The sequence below is a fragment of the Caenorhabditis elegans genome, chromosome V (genome assembly GCF_000002985.6).
Source record: "Caenorhabditis elegans chromosome V".
Taxonomy (NCBI): Eukaryota; Metazoa; Nematoda; class Chromadorea; order Rhabditida; family Rhabditidae; genus Caenorhabditis; species Caenorhabditis elegans.
The window spans coordinates 15,847,342-15,867,603 of record NC_003283.11 but is presented as its reverse complement, the minus strand read 5'-3'; the positions used below and the strand labels follow the sequence as shown (position 1 = coordinate 15,867,603).

At 35.8% G+C, this 20,262-nt stretch overlaps 5 protein-coding genes and 4 pseudogenes across 10 annotated transcripts; 6 read left to right on the top strand and 3 right to left on the bottom strand.

The window, feature by feature from the left end:
* Positions 1-270: 270 nt before the first annotated feature.
* On the bottom strand, positions 271-1,465 carry srh-293 (Serpentine Receptor, class H; the record flags this gene model as incomplete). The annotated part of the gene is made up of 3 exons (NM_074561.2): positions 271-531; positions 583-1,010; positions 1,147-1,465. The coding sequence occupies 3 exons, from the start codon at positions 1,463-1,465 to the stop codon at positions 271-273; spliced, it is 1,008 nt and encodes a 335-aa protein (NP_506962.2).
* Positions 1,466-1,792: 327 nt separating this feature from the next.
* Positions 1,793-2,516, bottom strand: srh-294 (annotated as a pseudogene). Its single transcript has one exon. A coding segment is annotated over exon 1 (724 nt).
* A 629-nt stretch (positions 2,517-3,145) lies between these two features.
* Positions 3,146-4,262, bottom strand: srh-299 (Serpentine Receptor, class H; the record flags this gene model as incomplete). The annotated part of the gene is made up of 3 exons (NM_001028870.1): positions 3,146-3,406; positions 3,461-3,891; positions 3,953-4,262. 3 exons carry the CDS (start codon positions 4,260-4,262, stop codon positions 3,146-3,148), a joined length of 1,002 nt encoding a protein of 333 aa, NP_001024041.1.
* Positions 4,263-4,904: 642 nt separating this feature from the next.
* Positions 4,905-6,152, top strand: srz-12 (Serpentine Receptor, class Z; the record flags this gene model as incomplete). Its single annotated transcript, NM_074560.1, has 4 exons — positions 4,905-5,462; positions 5,613-5,774; positions 5,821-5,868; positions 5,925-6,152. 4 exons carry the CDS (start codon positions 4,905-4,907, stop codon positions 6,150-6,152), a joined length of 996 nt encoding a protein of 331 aa, NP_506961.1.
* Positions 6,153-6,618: 466 nt separating this feature from the next.
* Positions 6,619-7,644, top strand: srh-151 (annotated as a pseudogene). The gene is made up of 4 exons: positions 6,619-6,937; positions 6,983-7,176; positions 7,233-7,427; positions 7,478-7,644. Coding segments are annotated over exons 1-4 (875 nt in total).
* Positions 7,645-8,376: 732 nt separating this feature from the next.
* K08G2.14 lies at positions 8,377-8,766 on the top strand (annotated as a pseudogene). Its single transcript has one exon. A coding segment is annotated over exon 1 (390 nt).
* A 445-nt stretch (positions 8,767-9,211) lies between these two features.
* Positions 9,212-10,850, top strand: srh-148 (Serpentine Receptor, class H). Its single transcript, NM_074558.5, has 4 exons — positions 9,212-9,537; positions 9,854-10,044; positions 10,241-10,544; positions 10,592-10,850. Exons 1-4 carry the CDS (start codon positions 9,219-9,221, stop codon positions 10,774-10,776), a joined length of 999 nt encoding a protein of 332 aa, NP_506959.2. The 5' UTR covers positions 9,212-9,218; the 3' UTR covers positions 10,777-10,850.
* A 605-nt stretch (positions 10,851-11,455) lies between these two features.
* On the top strand, positions 11,456-12,592 carry srh-153 (annotated as a pseudogene). The gene has a single exon. A coding segment is annotated over exon 1 (1,137 nt).
* Positions 12,593-17,277: 4,685 nt separating this feature from the next.
* srh-147 (Serpentine Receptor, class H) lies at positions 17,278-19,569 on the top strand (the record flags this gene model as incomplete). 2 transcript variants are annotated; one of them, NM_001269757.3, is made up of 4 exons in its annotated part: positions 17,278-17,596; positions 18,653-18,846; positions 18,981-19,284; positions 19,332-19,516. In NM_001269757.3, 4 exons carry the CDS (start codon positions 17,278-17,280, stop codon positions 19,514-19,516), a joined length of 1,002 nt encoding a protein of 333 aa, NP_001256686.1. The 2 variants fall into 2 exon arrangements, with proteins under 2 accessions (NP_001256686.1, NP_001256687.1); NM_001269758.2 differs by lacking the exon at positions 17,278-17,596 and adding an exon at positions 17,996-18,314 and having other exon boundaries at positions 19,332-19,569.
* Positions 19,570-20,262: the final 693 nt, after the last annotated feature.

The following is a 20,262-nucleotide window of genomic DNA, read 5'->3' as shown; positions in this document are numbered from 1 at the left end:
ACTTGAATTTTGAAAAGATATTTTAAAATTTGAGCAAAAATACGCAAAGTAAATTTGATGAAATTGTTTCGAAATATTTTTCGAAATTGAAACAAATATTTTGCGCGGCAACTAGACCGCATGGACCGCAAACACTTTGCGTAGCTTGCGAACTACCGTACACCGATATAAATTTTCGAAAATTTTTATAAAAAGAGAAAATCAGTGCATTAAATAAAAAAAACAAAGTTCATTTTTGCAATTAAATAAATCAAAAATCAAAAAAAAATTTCATGTCATGCTTTTCCTGCTAAATTTCCCTGCAGTAGTGAATATTTTTGATTCAACTGGTTTTCGGCAGCAAAAAATGGACAAAACCGCTTCACGATAGGGGTTCTGTAGATAGAGCATGAGAATTGTCGATAATACTCCATGAAGAGAAAAGTAAAAATTGAGTAAGTTACTGAAGGCTTGAGGGTTCACAATTGACAATGCTTTAAATATCATACCAGCTATTATGGGAACGAATATAACAATCAGTGGAATAGCAATCTGGAATGTCATGACATTTCGAAAAAAAAAGTTTTTCATCAACTAATTAACCTGGAGATTCAATGCTTTGATAAATCTTTTTTGCATTTGAAGTGTCTTGCTGGATATAGAAGATGCAATTTTCTTCATTGATAGCTTCAATTTTACTCGTAACAATATTCCAAAAACTATTATCTCCAACAGAATAAAGCTTATAACTGATATTCGTCGTAACTTTTGCCAGGATCTGTCCTCATCACTAATAACGATAAATGATGACACAGGAATTTCAAAGTTATAAAATCGAGGATACTTTTTGAATAGTTTTTTAATTGCAATCTCTTGATCAGGAATTTCTAAGTATATGATGAAGCAGTAAGTGATGACAATTATATAATTTGCAACAAGGAAGGGGTATCGGAAGTATCGCCAGCAGCCGCGGTTGACAAATAATACGAAGTAGCGATTTTCGAACATTGAGATGATGGATACTGGGACAACTGAAATATTTTTTACATGTTTCATTCTTAACAACCAATACTACGTGGCACCGGCTAGAGGCTTACACCCCAGAACCGGTTTCTGGCCTTAAATAATGGGTCGAGCTTTCACAAGCGTTCTGAAATCCGAACTCACGCATGAAAATGGTATATATTGACAACATCAGAAGATCATTAGGCACGCCAATTAAACTCAGAACGCCAAGTGGGAAAGCAGCCATGGTCGGTGTACAGAAAAATGGCTGAGCCAAAAAACTAATTGACAAGTCTAAAGCGGCTGACCAAAAATGCAAGTTGAACAGTGTCCATTTCACTGATTTCATTGTAGCACTGGTTTGGAACAAGATACAATATGAGCCGAACAAATGAATCGGGAATGAGATTCCAGAGATTACATAGAAAATCGTCGAATAGCCGCGTGGTGAGCCAATAAACTTGATGATAGAGGATACCATGAAGGAAATGGAATAGGTTTGTTTTTTGTTAGACGGAAATACATTTTGATAACCCAGTTTACTTTACTATATTAATTGTTTGTCTTATATTAATAGCACTTGGGTTGTCTAGAGTCGGAAGTTGGTTATTTCTGATTTTGAAATTATTTTTTTTATGGCAGAGATCATGACGAATAACGAATAAAACATGAATTATTTTCATTCGGCCCCATTCGCCGATTTTTCACATTTCTGCGGTATACCAAGTAGTGTGGTGCGAAAATTTCGGCAAAGTAAAATAGAAATTTTAATATATTTATAACAATTTTTAATTCTCTCAAGTTTTTATGTCATGCTAACGTTTCCAGCAGCAGTGAAAATTTTGGGTTTCGCAGGTGTTAGTCCACAAAAAAGTGTCAGAAACGCTTCTCGATAAGGTTTCTGTAGATAAAGCATGAGGATCGTCGACAGAACTCCATGGAGAGCAAGACTAAAATTGAGCAAGTTACTGACAGCTTGCGTGCTTTCAATAGACAATGCTCCAAGTGTAATGCCAATAATAAGTGGAAGGAAAATGACAATAACCGGGATAGCAATCTGGGAATCTTTGGAAGTTGGGGTCAAAAAAAGTGAACTTTGGCTACCTGCAAGTTTAATGCCTTTATAAACTTTTTTTGCATTTGAAGTGTTTTGTTGGATGTTGAAGACCCAATTTTCTTCCTAGATTTGTTGAGTCTCACTGTTAACAAACTCCAAGAGTTATAATCTCTAACAAAATAAAACTCATTACTGCGCTCCGTCGTAATTTTTGCCAAGAGCTTTCATTGTCCTTAATAACAAAAAAAGACGATTCTGGAAGACCAAATTTATAGAATCGAGGATAATTTTCAAAAATCTTTTTTCTCGCAATATCTTGATTCGGAATTTCTGAATAGACGAGGAAACAATAGGTGAGTACAAGTGAATAGTTTGCTATTAGAAATGGGTATCGCAAATATCTCTAAAAACTTTTGTTCACAAATAATACGAAGTAACGATTTTCAAACATTGAAATTATGGAGATTGGGACAACTGAAATGTATTATTATTGACCAATACTATTGCAAAAACTTTTATTAGACTTGGTGTCCGGCTGTCCAATAACGGTCTGATCTACAAAAAATGCAGGAATTTCTTTCCAAAAAATGTGGCATTAGCAATCTCTTAATCATGCGAAAATAGTTGAAAAGTCTGCATCTAAATTCCCGCAATTCTCGTATGGGACACTCTGACACCACGTGTTTGCACATGAAATTCAAAAGTGTGAGGCGGGGCGCGCTTGCATATCGCATCAAAATTAGAAATTGAATAGAAATTGGCTACTCGGCAATTCGGCGCCACTTTTAAACCAACTTTGGCCACTTTTCCTGATGTTTAAAGCGTAAAAACGCTGCCCAATTCAACCAACTTTAGCCGACTTTGACCAACTTTTGCCACGTTTGTGAATGGCAGTCAGAAAGTGGCTTAAGTTGATTGAGGAGTGGCGCCGAATTACCGAGTAATATTTCCGTGTCAAATCGTTAATAAGGAAATGCTTTATTACGAAACCATATGCGTAACAAATATAATATGTATTTATAAAGATCACAATAGTTTGATTGACTTTCATTTTGTTGTTACAGGTCTTTTTAGTTGATCACTTTTCATTTGATATTACTTTCATTACATAACGTCAAGATAGCTTTGAAGGTGAAAATATCCGGACCCTTTAAGTTCCATCGGCTTTTTCCGATTACAAAACACTACGAAAAACGCGTCTCGGTAGGGTTTCTGTAGATAAATCATCAAAATCGTAGCAGATACTCCGTGAAATGAAGTGATAATGGTGAGCAGGTTATCCAAACCTTGTTGAATAGAACTTTGAGCGCCCAAAAATGCCGCAAAAGTTGCTGGGAGGAAGATTATAAGCATTGGAATAGCGATCTGGAAGGTTTTTGGGAATTGTTGGGTATATGGGAAAGTTAGAAAAATGAATACCTGTAGGTTCAAGGCTCTTATGAATTTCTTCTGCTTTTCTAGAGTATCACGAGAAACTGACGATTGGATGATTTTAACAGCCTGCTTCATTTTGACTCTTAGCAGTACAGCAAAAAATAAAACTTCTATCATAACCATCAAATTCAGAGATGGCTCTCGTATGTTCACCCAATAGTCTTCGCCAATATACACCACGAATATTATAGATTTGGATGCGACCAATTCGCAAGCTTGGGGAAATTTTTGAAACACCAGACGTCTTGAATACTCTTGATCCACTGGAATGTCGAAGTAAACTGAAATGCAGTAGGCAATTGCAAGAATGTGATTTGCAATGAGAAATGGATATCGGACATAGCGCCAGGCACCTTTTCGGACGAACAAGACGAAATATCGATTCTCAAACATTGCGATTATTGAGACTGGGACGACTGAAATATCAAATTTATTTTGAGAGGACTGTAATTTTATATCAGCTTTGTTCACACTCACGTCGGAATGTCAACATGGTCACTAAAGCAGGAACGATTGTGGGAACACTTGTCCAACTCCAGAGACCAAGTGAGAGCCCAGCATTGGCCGGAGTACAGTAATACGGTTGCATGAATAGAGTAATTGAGAAATCTAAGGTGGCTGCCCAAAAGTTTAGATTGAACAGTGCCAATTTTACCGATTTCATGAGAACTGGGGTTTTATATAAAACACAGTACGCTCCAAATAAGTGAATTGGGAGTGAAATTCCAAAAATTGTGTACAATATTGAAGAATAAGCACTGGGAGAGCTGATTGAGTCGAGCAACATGTTATGGTGAAAAACAAAACGGAACGAAATTCTATTGCTATATGTGGTAATTGAATTAAGTAGGTTTGACAACAACAAATATTATCAATATTGTGCCGCATTTCCGGCTTTGTCAGTTTATCATAGAGTTAAGTGAACAAATCAATTGCCCGAGACAAAAAATTGTCCAGCTCTAATTGTATGTAACACGACGGCTCTGCTGTAAAATTAGAAAATTCCAGACCGTGTAAAATCTCAAAGTAATCGCATTTTCATGATAAAGAATCGGAGAACTTCGGAATATCTAAATATAAACGAGTTGAAAAAACTAATTGAAAATCTCGCCGGCGCCTTACAACAAAGGACCCAGTCGCTGCGGATGTCTGTCTCTCCGGCGTTGGAAAAATCGCTAAGCGATAATTATGTTCGGCACAGTGTATATGACAATTTTTGGATGAATTTTGACCAAATATCGATCAATGTTAATTTTTTTTTCTTCAAATTCTCCATACTTTTTGTTTTGGAAATCTAGAGTATGTTTCAAAGAAGGCAACGGAGGAAAGATTATTTGTGAAACAGAAACAGGTGAAAAAACGGTGACATTACGTCCGTTTTCAGTACACAAACTTGTGCCTGAAGCTTTGTTTCGTCGGCCAATTCGCTATGGACTTCAATATATCCAATGTATTTTCTGGCCCCACAAATGAAACTGATCATTTTGAGGATCTCAAAGATATTGGCAAAGGTATTCCACTTATTTTCCTCTGGTTTTGTTATCTATCCATCTTCCCATTTTTCCTGGCAGTGTTTCATTTGAACAAAGAAAAAGAGAAAGAAACAGCAGTTTATCATATTATCTATTATTTTGTTGTAACCGTCAAAAGAATGTATGCTCTACAGCTTTTCCAGTTAACTATATTTCCTGCAATTGCCTATTTTGAAACCTATTGGATCCAAGTAGTGATTCTAATAATGTACCCGCCCACTGGATGGATTTTGACACTAACAAATCGGGTTAATCAAAGTTTTATGGGAATCCTGGCCATTCAAAGATTCACTCTATATTTCTATCCATCTTCGGAGAAATATGTGAAGATTACGCCGACTACTCTCCAATGGATAATTTTTATTGAATATCTATATTTTTTAGCAGAGCCTTTACTTCTAGTGTATTTTGCACATATTTCTAATTTAAAACATCTGAACTATCAAATTGATATGGTATGTTTGAGTTGGAGAAATTTTTTTCAGAGAAAGTCACATTTTTTTCTTACAAATTAAAAAAAAATTGAACTTCCCGCCAAATTTTTTAATGAGCAAATTTGATTCTTCCCCCCCCCCCCCCCCAAACAATCAAAAAGCACTTTTCAGTATTTCTTTTTTGGCGAGCATATTTTCCTAATTTTATCTAATAGTCTGTACGTTCCAATTATAATCAGCATTCGGAAGTTAACGCATTTGACATCTGCTCAACAAAACAAACCTCAAAAATTTATTATGTGCCAGTGCCTGCTGATAGTTGTGGAAAAAATTGTGAGTCGTGCAAACTTGATGAAGAATTTTAATTTATTGATTGCAGATATTTGGAATATGCATTTTCTTTAAACTTTCGTCGGAATATCATACGGTAAGTCCTGTCATTAGTTTTTGTAGCAATAATTCCAAACCCCGTCAAATGTTTAGATGAAAGCAATATCAACTACAAGAGACATGTATGTCTCAATATTTGTTATACAACTGTCATATATTTTGTGCAACAAGCGGAATATGAGCTCATTTCTCAAATTGTTCAAATCCGATGTTACTTGCCTGAAATTTTATTGTCCCTGTTGCCGGATATTCAAGTCATCAAGAACTCAACCAGAGGCAACCGCCGTTCAAATGCAAATTTATTCTACACAAGCGAATTAGTTTTTTTGTAGTTAGACTGAAATTTAATTTCCCCTTCCATGTTGCAAAGAAAATAATAAGAGCACGTTTGGTTCAAAAAAAGTTTGCCTGTAAATTGGGAATTTTAAACAGTCCCAAATTGGGCGATTTTCTTGCATGCCTGAATTTCATCTTCATCTACAGTAGACGTATCATTTTTGTTTATAAAATAGTGTATTATGTCATCACAATTATTGATAATAATGTTTTTAACTTATAAGGATAATAGGAAGGGAACAAGAAGTTGTAAAAGAGCTAGGCACTGGGTCTGTGTTACATAGCACATTTTGTATGGCACAGTATCACAAATAATAGTTAACAAAAACCTATATATGTAGCCTGACATCACAATAAACTAAGAGAAAATGTTGGTATCAAATTGCACCTGTTCGTATTTTACCATATAGTATGATGGCTTCCACATATTTTTCATTACTTAACAAAACACATGTGCTCAACCAGTTTTAGCTTCTTTGCTTCTGACGAAGTTTATTCAAAAATTTCCCATGTTCTCACCATTATTGAAGTTTTAACTCATTCTTTCGGGGCATATATTATAATTTCGAAAACTCCGAAAAAGTTGGAATCCGTGAAGGCTGGAATGTTACTGTTACACTTTGTTGGAGCTTTCGTCGATATCTATTTCAGTTTATTAATCATTCCAGTCTTGAGTTTACCTGTCGTTGGAGGCTACCCGCTTGGATTACTTTCATTTTTTGGCGTTCCAGTTTCAGTGCAAACTTATGTCGGTATTTCGATACTTGGAGGTTAGAACAACCGTCCCGTTGTCGACCCTTGAAACATTTTTACAGTGCTAATTACAACAATTTTAATATTTATTGAAGACCGTCGGTACCGACTAATTCGCGGTCATAAATACAGTGCAACGAGAAAATGGCACCAACTTTTGTATGTAACAGCGCAATATTTTTTGGCAGCAACTTTTCCTGTTCCTGCATTTGTGAATGTACCTGATCAAGAATCCGGAAAACTGACTGCTCAAAATGTACGGTTCATAGATTAAAAAAAGAAGTCATGCTTTAGAAAACAATTATGTTTCAGAAAAATCAGTGTATTCCAACTGATGTTTTAAGCATCCTAAATTCTCTCAACACAGACCCATCTCTATCAATACACAACGTCTACAAAAGCAGTATTTCGTTGCCATAAGCTTGCAATTTGTCCTCCCGTTTGTTATCATTGCTTTTCCGGCTGCACATCTTGTGCTCTCAGTATATTTAGGATATCATAATCAAGGTACGCCTAAACAAATTCTGACAGCATTTAAAAATGTTGCTCGATTTTAGGCGCAAATAATTAGGCGTTCTTAATTATCTCATTACACGGAATCCTATCAACTGTAACAATGCTGATGGTTCACAGACCTTTTAGGAAATCAATTTTTGAAATGTTACACCTGGATTCATTTCAGTCAGCGCACAACAGCCAATCTATCTGGAGACTCTCTTATTGAGTTTTGTGAATTGCACAATACTCCACAATACGTGTTTTTTTCGTTTTTAAAGTAAACGACTCCTTCTAGAAGCCAATAAAACATTTTGCATTTTACTCTATTTTAAAAGGTGATTGCACCATAAGTAACCGAAAGTTTTTTTTGAGTAATACTCATTTGAAACTTTTGAAGAATCACAAAAAATGGCACGCATATTATTTTGGCCGACACTAACATACATACATCCCTCTTTGAGACAAGAATAAAAAATCTGTATTTTTCCATCAATCTCTATTTTCCTGCTACTAAATCATGCCGCTTAAAACTGTGATGCCAAATCTGCAAACTAGGAAGTTGGCCGAAATATGCCGCTGCATTGTCAAAATCACACAAACGGGGGCATACGAACAAAAATCCGGTGGAATTGAGAAAACTTCAAGTCCCACCTGCTCTTTTTTTCTTTGGAATACCTGCAACTTCTCAATATTTCTCATTATTCATTAACTTCCCACCACTCGTGTGCTCGACAAGACTAAGCTTCTTCGCTTTTGACTGGAATTAATCGATACTTCTTCATACCAGAAGTATTTAATAAATTCTCGAAGTTCCGAGATACAATAGTCGTTCCCCTGCTGCTTGATTTATGTTTCTATAACACAAAATCTATAGGGAAGTTTCCCGCCAAAAGTTCATCTGCTTTTATTTTTCAAAAGCTTGTAATTTCCATGAATTGTTCATTAATTTCCACGGATTATGTGCTCTACAAATCTTAACTTCCTTGCTTCAGACGAACTTTATTCAAAACTTCTACACACTCTTACTATGATTGAAGTTGTAACTCATTCCTTCGGAGCATACATAATAATTTCAAAAACTCCAAAAAAGGTTGAATCCGTGAAGGCTGGCATGTTAATTCTACATATAGTTGGAGCAATTGTGGATGTTTATTTCAGTCTTTTAACTATGCCAGTAATACTGGTTCCAGTTTGTGCTGGCTATCCGCTAGGTATTCTTAAACTTTTCGGGGTTCCTAGTTCGGCGCAAGTTTACATGGGCGTTTGTTCACTTGAAGGTTCGTTATTTCAAAATTTCACTGGACTGGACGTTTTACATACAACACTTTTCGAATTCTTGATAAAATGAAAATAATTTCAAATTTTTTAAAGTCTTAGCACTTTATTTGGTTTTGAAATTATGCTAGTTTTTAGTGCAATTAGTCTTTTGCAAAAAAAGAAACAAGTTCGGTACTCCACTCTTAAGAAACCACTCTCCAAAATATGAACGTTTTACGTCATACAAATCCAAGCGTAAGTGTACGATACCACCTGCTCCAAAAACTGAAAAAAGTAGCAATATAATAAGTCACTTTAGTAAAGACCTGCAGAAAATAAAACCATAGAACTGTTACTGATAGCACAAGGTTACCTGTTTTTTTGTAAAAAATCAGATGATTGTTTTTGAATTTTCTCAATATAATCTGATATCAAACAAAGAGCCGGTGGATTTTCCGACTGACAAAATCAAATTTCACCTGTTCTTCTTTTCCTTTAAATTCGTGTAACTTCTCAATATTTCTCATTAATTTTCAACCACTCATGTGCTCGACTAGCCTTAGCTTCTTCGCTTCCGACGAAGTTTATTCAAAACTTCTACACAGTCTTACTATGATTGAAATAGTAACACATTCCTTCGGAGCATACATTATAATTTCAAAAACTCCAAAAATGTTTGAATCCGTGAAGGCTGGCATGTTATTTTTACATTTTGTTGGAGCGATTGTCGATTTGTACTTTAGTCTTTTATATATGCCAGTCGCGCTGGTACCAGTTTGTGCTGGCTATACACTCGGTATTCTTAAACGATTCGGGGTTCCTAGTTTGGCGCAAGTTTATATGGGCGTTTGTTTACTAGAAGGTCTGTTTTTTAATCACTAGACTGAGTGTTTTCCCATGCTTACTTCGATATGCAGAAAATTTTACAAGCAAAAATTTATCAATTGAAAACAGCAAAAACTGATACATATTTGAATTATTTTTTTCACAGCTTTACATGTCGGAATATTGTGGTCTAAAGTCAAAAATTTCAACCTAACTTTTAAGAGCAGTTACAACAAACCATCAATCAAAGCTTAACTATAAGTTGAAACACATAAAATTATCTAGTAAGAATAATTTCGGTCATAATAACACTAAGCTCTATGAAATACAATTGAAAATATAAATTTTTACAGTTATGATTGCAACAATTGTCATATTCCTAGAAGACCGACGATATCGTTTGATTAACGGTCAAAAATATAGCACAATGAGGAAGTTGTATCGTTTATTATTTGCGACAGCATATGCTTTGGCTTTAACATTTCCCGTTCCCATATATTTGTCTCTTCCGAACCAAGAGGATGGAAAACTTGTGTCACAAAATGTACGTCAGTTGGATTTTTGAAAAAGGGTTGATAAATGGATACAATTACACTAAAAAACATGAAATTGCTGTGCATGCAGGTAGAATATAAAAAGACAAACGGCAGGCAAAAAAAAATCACTGTACTCAATGAAGGCTAATCGGAATCCCGTATTTTTGCAAAATGATAAATCGTATTCACATTTTTTTGTTTCAGAGTAATCATTGTGTTCCGAGCGAAGTTTTCAACAATCCCCAGTTCTTTTTAGTTGATCTTACTGGGCTCAAAACAATGATTTGCATTCTGTGTTCCCTGAGTGTTCTCCTTTTTCAAATGTCATTGCAATTCGGACTGATCTTCCGTCAATTGCTCAAACACGAACCCGTTTCTAGAAATACACAGAGACTACAACATCAGTTTTTCATTGCGATGAGCTTACAAGTAATTATTCCAATCGTTATCCTAGCTTTTCCAGCGTTTTATTTCGGTTTCTCGGTTTACTTCAATTATTATAACCAAGGTATGTAATAAACTTCAGCGGTGTAGAGAATATTCTTGAAAGTTCAGGCGCAAATAATCTCACATTTATATTAATTGCCATACACGGAGTACTGTCTACCATAACAATGCTCATGGTGCACACACCGTATAGAAAATCAATTATCGAGATGCTTCATCTGGATTCCATTCAGTCAGATGGCAGTGCTCGTTTGATTTGGAAGTTTTCAACAAGGACAAGTAATAGATTTTAAGATTTTAATTACTTTATGATTTTTTTTTGAATTAAACAAAATAAAAGCGTATCTACGCCTGGAATCTTATAAAATGATACAGGATTAAATTCATTGTTGAGTTTATAAAAGGCTAATTTTTCAGTTACCGTATTACATGGGTGGTGTGATATACTATTAGAAACTCTAAAAGCAATTTTTGTATGCTGTACACTTTTGAAAAAATTATACCTTCGACAAAAATAACCATGACAAAGTAATCAGGTCCAACAAGACTGCAAAACTAGTTTTCGATCAACGTGTAGGGGTTCAAAACTTACTGATTAAATAGTCCATTTTTGTGGAAGAAAGCTCGATTTTGATGATTCCATTGAGTTCATTGAGAGATTATATGCCCATCGTAAGTTAACCGTACCAAAGGTGCACCTAAAAATATCGACGTTTTCAACTATTGTGGGTGCTTCTCAGATTCCTCTCTCATCGCCTCTCTCGCATTTGTCTAGCTGTCCTGCATTACGTTGCAACATGCTTGTGAGATTTTCTGATTTATCAAAGATCTAAGAAAGATCAAACAAAAATCAAACAAAAACTGACATCTAACAAAAATCTAAGAGAAAAGGATAGTATTGATTTTCACCTGTTCGTATTTCTCTTTATAATCTTTTGACTTTCACATATTTTGCATTACACACCAAAACTCATGTGCTCCACAAGCCTAAGCTTCATTGCTTCCGACCGAGGTTTATTCAAGAAGTTCCCATGTTCTTACCATTATTGAAGTTTTAACCAATTCTTTCGGGGCATATATTATAATTTCAAAAACTCCAAAAAAATTGGAATCTGTGAAGGCTGGAATGTTACTGTTACACTTTGTTGGAGCTTTCGTCGATATCTACTTTAGCTGTTTAACTATACCAGTGTTATATTTACCTGTCTGTGGAGGCCTCCCGCTTGGATTACTTTCATTTTTTGGAGTTCCAGTTTCCGTACAAACTTATGCCGGTATTTCGATAATTGGAGGTTTGTGCAACCGTCCCGTTGTCGACCCTTGAAACATTTTTTACAGTTCTAATTGCCACAATTTTGATATTTCTTGAAGACCGTCGGTACCGATTGGTTCACGGCCATAAATTCAGCAAAACGAGAAAATGGCACCGACTTCTGTATGTAACAGCGCTATATTTTTTGGCAGCAACGTTCCCTGCTCCTGCATTTGTGAATCTCCCTGATCAAAAAGACGCCAAAATGATTGCTCAAAATGTGTGGTTTATAGATTAAAAAAAGGAAGTCATGCTTTAGAAAACAATTCTGTTTCAGAAAAATTGGTGTATTCCAACTGATAATTTCAATCATTCCAAGTTCTTTTTACTAGATAGTACTGGAACCTTCATTGTTATTTGTATGGTATCCATGTTGAGCATTGTTATCTCCCAAATGTTTGTGCAAATTGCGCTGATCTTCCGTGAATTGCTTAAATACACGCCCATCTCTAGAAATACACAGCGTCTACAAAAACAGTATTTTGTTGCCATTAGCTTACAATTGGCCATTCCAATCGTTATCATTGCATTTCCAGTTATTTACATTGTTCTTTCAATTGTTTTAGGTTATTATAATCAAGGTAATTATATTCAAAATTTGCAGCATTAGAAAACTTTGGGTGATTTTAGGTGGAAATAATCTGGCATTCCTTATTTTCTCACTACATGGAGTTCTATCAACTTTAACAATGTTAATGGTTCACACGCCTTACAGAAAATCATTATTCGAAATGTTACACCTGGAATCATTTCAGTCAGCCAGTAACAGCCAATCTATCTGGAGACTTTCTAGTTGAGTTATTTTGAGTTGCACAAAATTCTTTACTTTTTTTTCTTTTTTTGACTCATGTCAGAAGCCAATGAAATTCTTTACTCTAATTCGAAAGGTACATAACACACAATTTCTAATTTCAGAGTTATACTCATTTGAAACTTCTCAGCTGATTGATTTCACATCGGCACCGACTTCAGCTGCATTGTCACCAATTTGTACCTCACAAACCCAGACAGTCGACGATGCGTGTGTAGCTGGTGCCGATGCGGATTCTGTTACCATTTAGAAATGTTGGTCGATTTTAGGTTCAAATAATTTGGCGTTCCTAATTATCTCAAATTCTCAAAGCGTTCTCTTCTAACTCCCACAAGTTTTATAGCCACTTATTTAACACCTACGTTGCCCCCATCATTAACTATTGCTCTGAGATCTACTCCCCTTCCTCAAACTCCTCACTCTCAGCCATACTTGAAAAACCACTTAGGACCTTCACCAAACGCGTCCTGCAAAGGTGCAATATTAAATTCACCTCTTACGAAAACAGACTGTGCATCATGGATCTTTACTCCAACAGACACACTAGAATTAAAGCTCAAATGAAACTATTATATAGACTTCTTACCGGTTCTTCACATTTCTCCAAATTAACTCAGTTTGTAAAGTTCTCTAATTCCAATAGGAGGCCCATGATTCTGGTTAGGAAAGACACATGCACCTCTCATTTCTTTGCCAAATCCATTCCTATTTGGAACAATCTTGTCAAAAATATTCCGGTATTTCTCTCCCTATCAGTTTTCCAATTTTCTCGATCTCAATATTCCCCGGTATTAATTTTTATCCGCTGGTTCTCTCTGACTTTTATTTGGTCTCATCTACCACATTACCCTCTCTCTCTCCCTTCCCATCCCAAACTCGAGACGTACTCTTTCTGGGTTAGTCTCGTTTTACCGTTTTATTTAACATTCAAAATTCAATTTTTTGAATTTGAGTTTATTTAACTAAAAGAAGAGAAATAAACAAATAAAACGAGACGAACCCTAAAAGAGTTCAACTCGAGTAAAAGATACAAAAAAAAAAGATAATAGGGAACAGGTGAAACGGGGAGAAGGACGAGAATGGAGGAAAAAGTGTAGTTATAACCGGGCGATGTTGAGATCAATAAATTCACAGAACTGATATGGGGACATAAAAACCTTAACGTTTTTGAACAAATTGTTCCAGACTGGGATGATAAGAGAAAAGAAATGCGTGGAGCATTTGTCCTTCCTAACTAAAATCATTGGATGTCTATTTGAACTAGAAAATGTGACAAATTGATTGAGGTTAGAAAAATGAGCAGTACCTGTTAGAAGTCTATAGAGTAATTTTAATTGAGCTTTAATTCTATCGTGTCTGGTGGAGTGGAGCTCCATAATACTGAGTCGATTATCATAACAGGAGAATTTGGTATTGCATCTTTGCAGAACGCGCTTGGTAAAGTGCCTTAGTGGTTGCTCAAGTTTTGCTGAAAGCAAAGATTTAGGTGGAGGGGCGTAGATTTCAGAGCAGTAATTGAGAATAGGTGCCACGTAAGTCTTAAAGAGGTGGGCATAAAACTTAGGTGTATTGGAGGAGAATGCCTTGAGAATTTGTTTTGCCCTGAGCATGGCTAGGCAGCTAACTTTAGCAATGTGGGGATCAAACTTAAGTTTGCAATCAGTGATGAGACCTAAGTCACGAACAGTGGATGAAGGGGGAATGGGGACACCATCAACAAAATAGGATTAGTTTTTGTTACAAGTGCCAAGAGCTAGCAGCGCAGATTTAGTTGGAGCTAAAGGAAGTTCATTTAACTTGGACCAACTAACTATAATATCAATGGAGTTTTGTATTATAGTAGGAGCAGTGTGAAAAATTTTAATGTCATCAGCAAAACAGGAAATATTTATGGTGGGAGCTAGGTCAATCAATAAATCATTAATAAAAAGAATGAAAAGTAAAGGCCCTGAAACAGAGCCTTGTGGGACACCTGAAGAGATGGGATAGGAGTTTTTCGAAACAAATTTGTTGATTTTGACGGAGAAAATTCTGTTTTCAAGAAATTCCTTGAACCAGGAACAAGTTAAAGAGTCGAGACCAAACTTAGCAAGTTTTCCTAAGAGAATGCTATGTGAAACTTTATCAAATGCCTTAGCAAAGTCGAAAAATATGATATCGAGAGATTTTTCCTTCTTTAGAAGAGAATGGTAGAGAGAAACAGATCGAGCTAATGATGAAGGACAACTTCTGTAGTGGAGGAACCCATGTTGATGGGGAGACAGAAGATGACCAAAGTCAGCACGTATTCGAGAGCATATAATACGCTCCATAACACGAACACAGGGGTCAGTGAGGCTTATCGGGCGGTAGTTGTTGGGGGAAGAAGGATTACCTTTTTTGGGTATTGGTATGATTATAGCCTTTTTCCAGCAGCCAGGGATTTTAGAATCGGCAAATGATTGTTTGTATATAATGGATAGAGGGAAAGCAAGAGGAGTAGCACATTTCTTGAGCACTAGATAATTGGCGCAATGTGGGGAGAAACCACATTTAGGGGGAAGCTTGGACAATACGCTTTCAATCATATAAGGCTGAAATGAGTCTACATGAATAGAGGTGGATGTTTGATTCTGAAGAGAGGAATGTGATGCGGGTGAAGGACTATGAAGAGAGTTTTGTGACTGGCTGGAATCGTCAGAGTAGTGAGAGGCGAAGATTTTAGCAAAAATTTCGCTTTTCTCTGAATCATTGACAATGGATTTATTGTCAAGGCTGATGGCTGGAACGAGGTTCTGAGATTTGAGGCGACTATTAATAAGACGCCTTATTTTGGTAAAATTTGAGTTGGCAATTATATCGTTTTCAAAACGGCGCACGTATTTTCTATAGTTCCGATAAAGTTTTCGGTATTTAGATTGCGCGGCTTTAATAATTTCAAATGTACATTTACGGGAAAGAATAAGCTTGCTGATTTTATTCCTTAGGCGCTTCAGTTTTCGATGAATGTTGTGATAAGGTGAAGGAGACTTAGAGACACTAATTGACTTAGTGGGACAGTGTTGAGTAAGGAGGTTGTTAAGAATCGATAGTAGGCGATCAAATTTATCAGAAACGGATTTTTGAGAGCAGAATTCGAAGTCCCAGTTAACACGCGCAAGATCTCTGTTGAGGAGGGGGAAGTTGCATTTTTTATAGTCAAACAAGGGAGAACTATTGGAGTTTTGGGAAGTAAGACACGGAGAGTCTATAGGGGAGAGGATAGGAATGTTGAATTCCACTGAAAGGTGATCGGAATTCAGAAGAGCAGGGTGGGGGGAGAGATGGAGGATAGAGATATCAGCTGAGCAGGCCACTAAGTCAAGAATGTTGCTGGAGGAGGTAGATATTCTGGTAGGAAAGTGAACTTTTTGGGAAAGGTTGCTGGAGCTGAGAAATGATGCAAATGGATGTAAGGATGAATTGGCGGTGGACCAATTAATTTGTGGGAAATTGAGATCCCCAGCAAGTATCGTGCGACTAAGAGGAATATAACTCTCAAGATGAGCTATAAGAGCTGCGTTTTCAGAGACAGAGCAGCAGGGTGGTCTTGTACTGTGTAAATTGCATTAGTTATGTTAAATAAATAAATCAATCAATCTCATTACACGGTGTCTTATCAACTTTAACAATGTTAATGGTTCATCGTCCGTATAAGAAATCAATTTTTGAAATGTTACACCTGGATTTATTTCAGTCAGCGGACAGCATCCAATCTATCTGAAAAATTTCTTTATGAGTTTTGTGAATTGCACAATACTTCATACAATTTTTTCCTTGTTTTCAAAAAACAACTCATTTCAGAAGTCAATAAATTAACCACTCTGTTCAAAAACTTTTTTTGTTCTATTTTCGAAAACAATCGCAATTCTCGTGATTGAGTTACAGAGCGTTCAAGTCCAGGCACATGAGTGAACCATGATCACCTTAAGTAAAGCTTTTCAATTTCTGATTTAAGAGTTATACTCATTTTAAAATTTTGAATAATCACAAAAAAACCAACATGCATATTATTTTGGCCGACACTAACATACAGACCAGCAAGAAAATAGTATCGATTTTCTATGTAGCACCAATTTTTCCGGATCCGCTTTTCCCTATTCCCGATTGACCTGAGAAGGCCCGTTCATAATCGTAAAATGATTTTTTCATTTTTGAGACAAGATTCTAAAAAGCAATATTTATTCATCAATATCAATTTTCCTGATACCAAATCACGCTGCTCAAAACTGTGACAAATCTGCAAACAAGGAAGTTGGCCACGCCTGAAATATGCCGCTGCATTGTCAAAATCACACAAACGGGGACATACGAACAAAAATCCGGTGGAATTGAGAAAACTTTAAATTTCACCTGCTCTTCTTTTCTTTGGAATACCTGCAACTTCTCAATATTTCTTATTAATCATTAACCACTCGTGTGCTCGACAAGACTCAGCTTCTTCGCTTTCGACGGAAATTAATCGATACTTCTTCATACCAGAAGTATTTAATAAATTCTCGAAGTTCCGAGATACAATAGTCGTTCCCCTGCTGCTTGATTTATGTTTCTATAACACAAAATCTATACGGAAGTTTCCCGCCAAAAGTTCATCTGCTTTTATTTTTCAAAAGCTTGTAATTTCCATGAATTGTTCATTAATTTCCACGGATTATGTGCTCTACAAGTCTTAACTTCCTTGCTTCCGACGAAGTTTATTCAAAACTTCTACACACTCTTACTATGATTGAAGTTGTTACTCATACATTTGGAGCATACATTATAATTTCAAAAACTCCAAAAAAGTTTGAATCCGTGAAGACTGGCATGCTGATTCTACATTTTGTTGGAGCAATTGTCGATGTTTATTTCAGTCTTTTAACTATGCCAGTCATTCTGGTACCTGTTTGTGCTGGCTATCCGCTAGGTATTCTTAAACTTTTCGGGCTTCCTAGTTCGGCGCAAGTTTACATGGGTGTTTGTTCACTTGAAGGTTCGTTATTTTGAAATTCAGTTGATTGAATTGATTTTTTGAAAAAGTTCGGTGCTCCACTCTTAAGAAACCACTCTCCAAAATATGAACTATTTACGTCATACAAATCCAAACGTAAGTGTACGATACCACCTGTTCCAAAAACTGCAGTAAAAACACTTTGAGTAGTAACTTTAATAATTACCTGCAAAAATAAAGCGATACAACCATTACTAATAGCACAGATTGACTTGTTTTTTTGTGATAAATCAGATGATTGTTTTTGGAGCTTCTGAATATAATCTGATATCGAACAGAGATCCGGTGAAATTTCCGACTGAAAAATCAAATTTCACCTGCTCTCCCTTTCCTTTAAATAGCTGTAACTTCTCAATATTTCTCATTAATTTCCGGCCACTCATGTGCTCGACAAGCCTCAGTTCCTTTGCTTCAGACGAAGTTTATTCAAAACTCCTACATACTTTAACTGTGATTGAAATAATAACTCATTCCTTTGGAGCATACATTATAATTTCAAAAACTCCAAAAAAGTTTGAATCCGTAAAAGCTGGCATGTTATTTCTACATTTTGCTGGAGCGATTGTCGATTTGTATTTTAGTCTTTTGAGCATGCCAGTAATACTGATACCAGTTTGTGCTGGCTATTCGCTCGGTATTCTCAGACTTTTCGGGGTTCCTAGTTCGGTGCAAAATTACATGGGTGTTTGTTCACTTGAAGGTCTGTTTTTCAATCACTAGACTTAGCGTTTTCCCATGCTTACCTCGATATGCAAAAAATTTTTGCCAGCACAAATTTATCAATTGATAACAGGAAAAACTGATGAGCTTTAAAAAAAGATGTATATTTGAATTTTTTTCAAAGTTTTACATGTTGAAATATTGTGGTCTAAAGTAAAAAGTGTCAACCTAACTTTTAAAAGCAGTTACAACAAACCATCAATCAAAACCGAGCTAGCTTAACTATAAGTTGAAACACATAAAATATCTAGTAAGAATTATCCGGTCATAGTAAGACTAAACTATATGTGGTACAGTTGAAAATATACATTTTGACAGTTATGATTTCAACAATTGTTATATTCCTCGAAGACCGACGATATCGTTTGATTAATGGTCAAAAAGATAGCACACTGAGAAAATGGTATCGTTTATTATTTGCAACATTACACTATGCTCTGGCTTTAACATTTCCCGTTCCCGTATATTTGTCTCTTCCGAACCAAGAGGATGGAAAACTTGTGTCACAAAATGTACGTCAGTTGGGTTTTTAAAAGGGGTTGAAAAATGGATTCAATTAAACTGATAAACATAAAATTGTTGTGCATGTAGGCAGAATACACAAAGACAAACGACAAGGTCTTATCCAATTTTTTTTATATTTCAGAGTAATCAGTGTGTTCCGAGCGACGTTTTCAACAATCCCCAGTTTTTTTTACTCGATCTTACTGGGCATAAAATAATGATTTGCATTCTGTGTTCCCTGAGTGTTCTCCTTTTTCAAATGTCATTGCAATTCGGACTGATCTTTCGTCAATTGCTCAAACACGAACCCGTTTCTAGAAATACACAGCGACTGCAACATCAGTTTTTCATTGCAATGAGCTTACAAGTAATCATTCCAATTGTTATCATAGCTTTTCCAGCGTTTTATTTTGGTTTCTCGGTTTACTTCAATTATTATAACCAAGGTATGTAATAAACTTCAGCGGTGTAGAGAATATTCTTGAAAGTTCAGGCGCAAATAATCTCACATTCATTTTAATTTCCATACACGGAGTACTGTCTACTATAACAATGCTCATGGTGCATACACCGTATAGAAAATCAATTATCGAGATGCTTCATCTGGATTCCATTCAGTCAGGTGGCAGAGCTCGTTTGATTTGGAAGTTTTCAACAAGAACAAGTAATAGATTTTAATACTCTATACTTTATGAATTTTCTTTTTGGATTAAGTGAAATAAAAGCGTACCTGTGTATGAAACCTTATTGGAGGTTAATTTGTTCCTTATATTTATATTGATTAGGATTTGATGAAACTATGGTAAAGAACGTATTTTCGAGGTTTCAAACACCATTGAATTAGGTTATTTTTGTTAAACATCGAAAGTTTCTTCAAAAGCGTAAGGCATTTAAAAATGACTCTTGAAGTTAGTTTTTTACACCATCAAATACGGCAGCTGATAATTGTAACCTGTTGAGCCGGCAGAATATTTTCGAGCCCAATTTCCAACAAACTTGGATTTATACAGTTTATGGGCGATGTGGCTTACTATTAGTTAACTAAAAACTAATACTATGCCGTGTCAAAGTCAGAGATTAATTTCATCTACTTCCTTTGTGAGTAGTTTTGGGAGATATTATTCAAAATTAAGAGACGCAGAGGCAAATTTTCAGATACGAAAATTTCAGGCTTATAGCCAAAACTGGCGGATTTTTTAAAAATTATTTTCGAGTAGCCTGTACATTAGTACATTAGTTTTCGACTGATATACTTTTTGTTCGAGTTGTCCGCGGATCACAAACAGGGTTCCCCGGTGAGATGAGAAATATGAGTAATGAAAATCAGCTGTATACGTAGCCTGACATATAACTAATAACTAATAATAAGAGAAAATTCTGATATTAATTTTCACCTGTTCCTATTTCTGTATATAATCTTGTGA

Coding starts and splice junctions, on each gene's coding strand:
- srh-148 (NM_074558.5), top strand. CDS start 9,219: ATGTGCTCGACTAGCCTTAGCTTCTTCGCTTCCGACGAAGTTTATTCA. Junction 9,538..9,853: donor GGGCGTTTGTTTACTAGAAG/GTCTGTTTTTTA, acceptor AAATTTTTACAG/TTATGATTGCAACAATTGTC. Junction 10,545..10,591: donor CTTCAATTATTATAACCAAG/GTATGTAATAAA, acceptor TTGAAAGTTCAG/GCGCAAATAATCTCACATTT.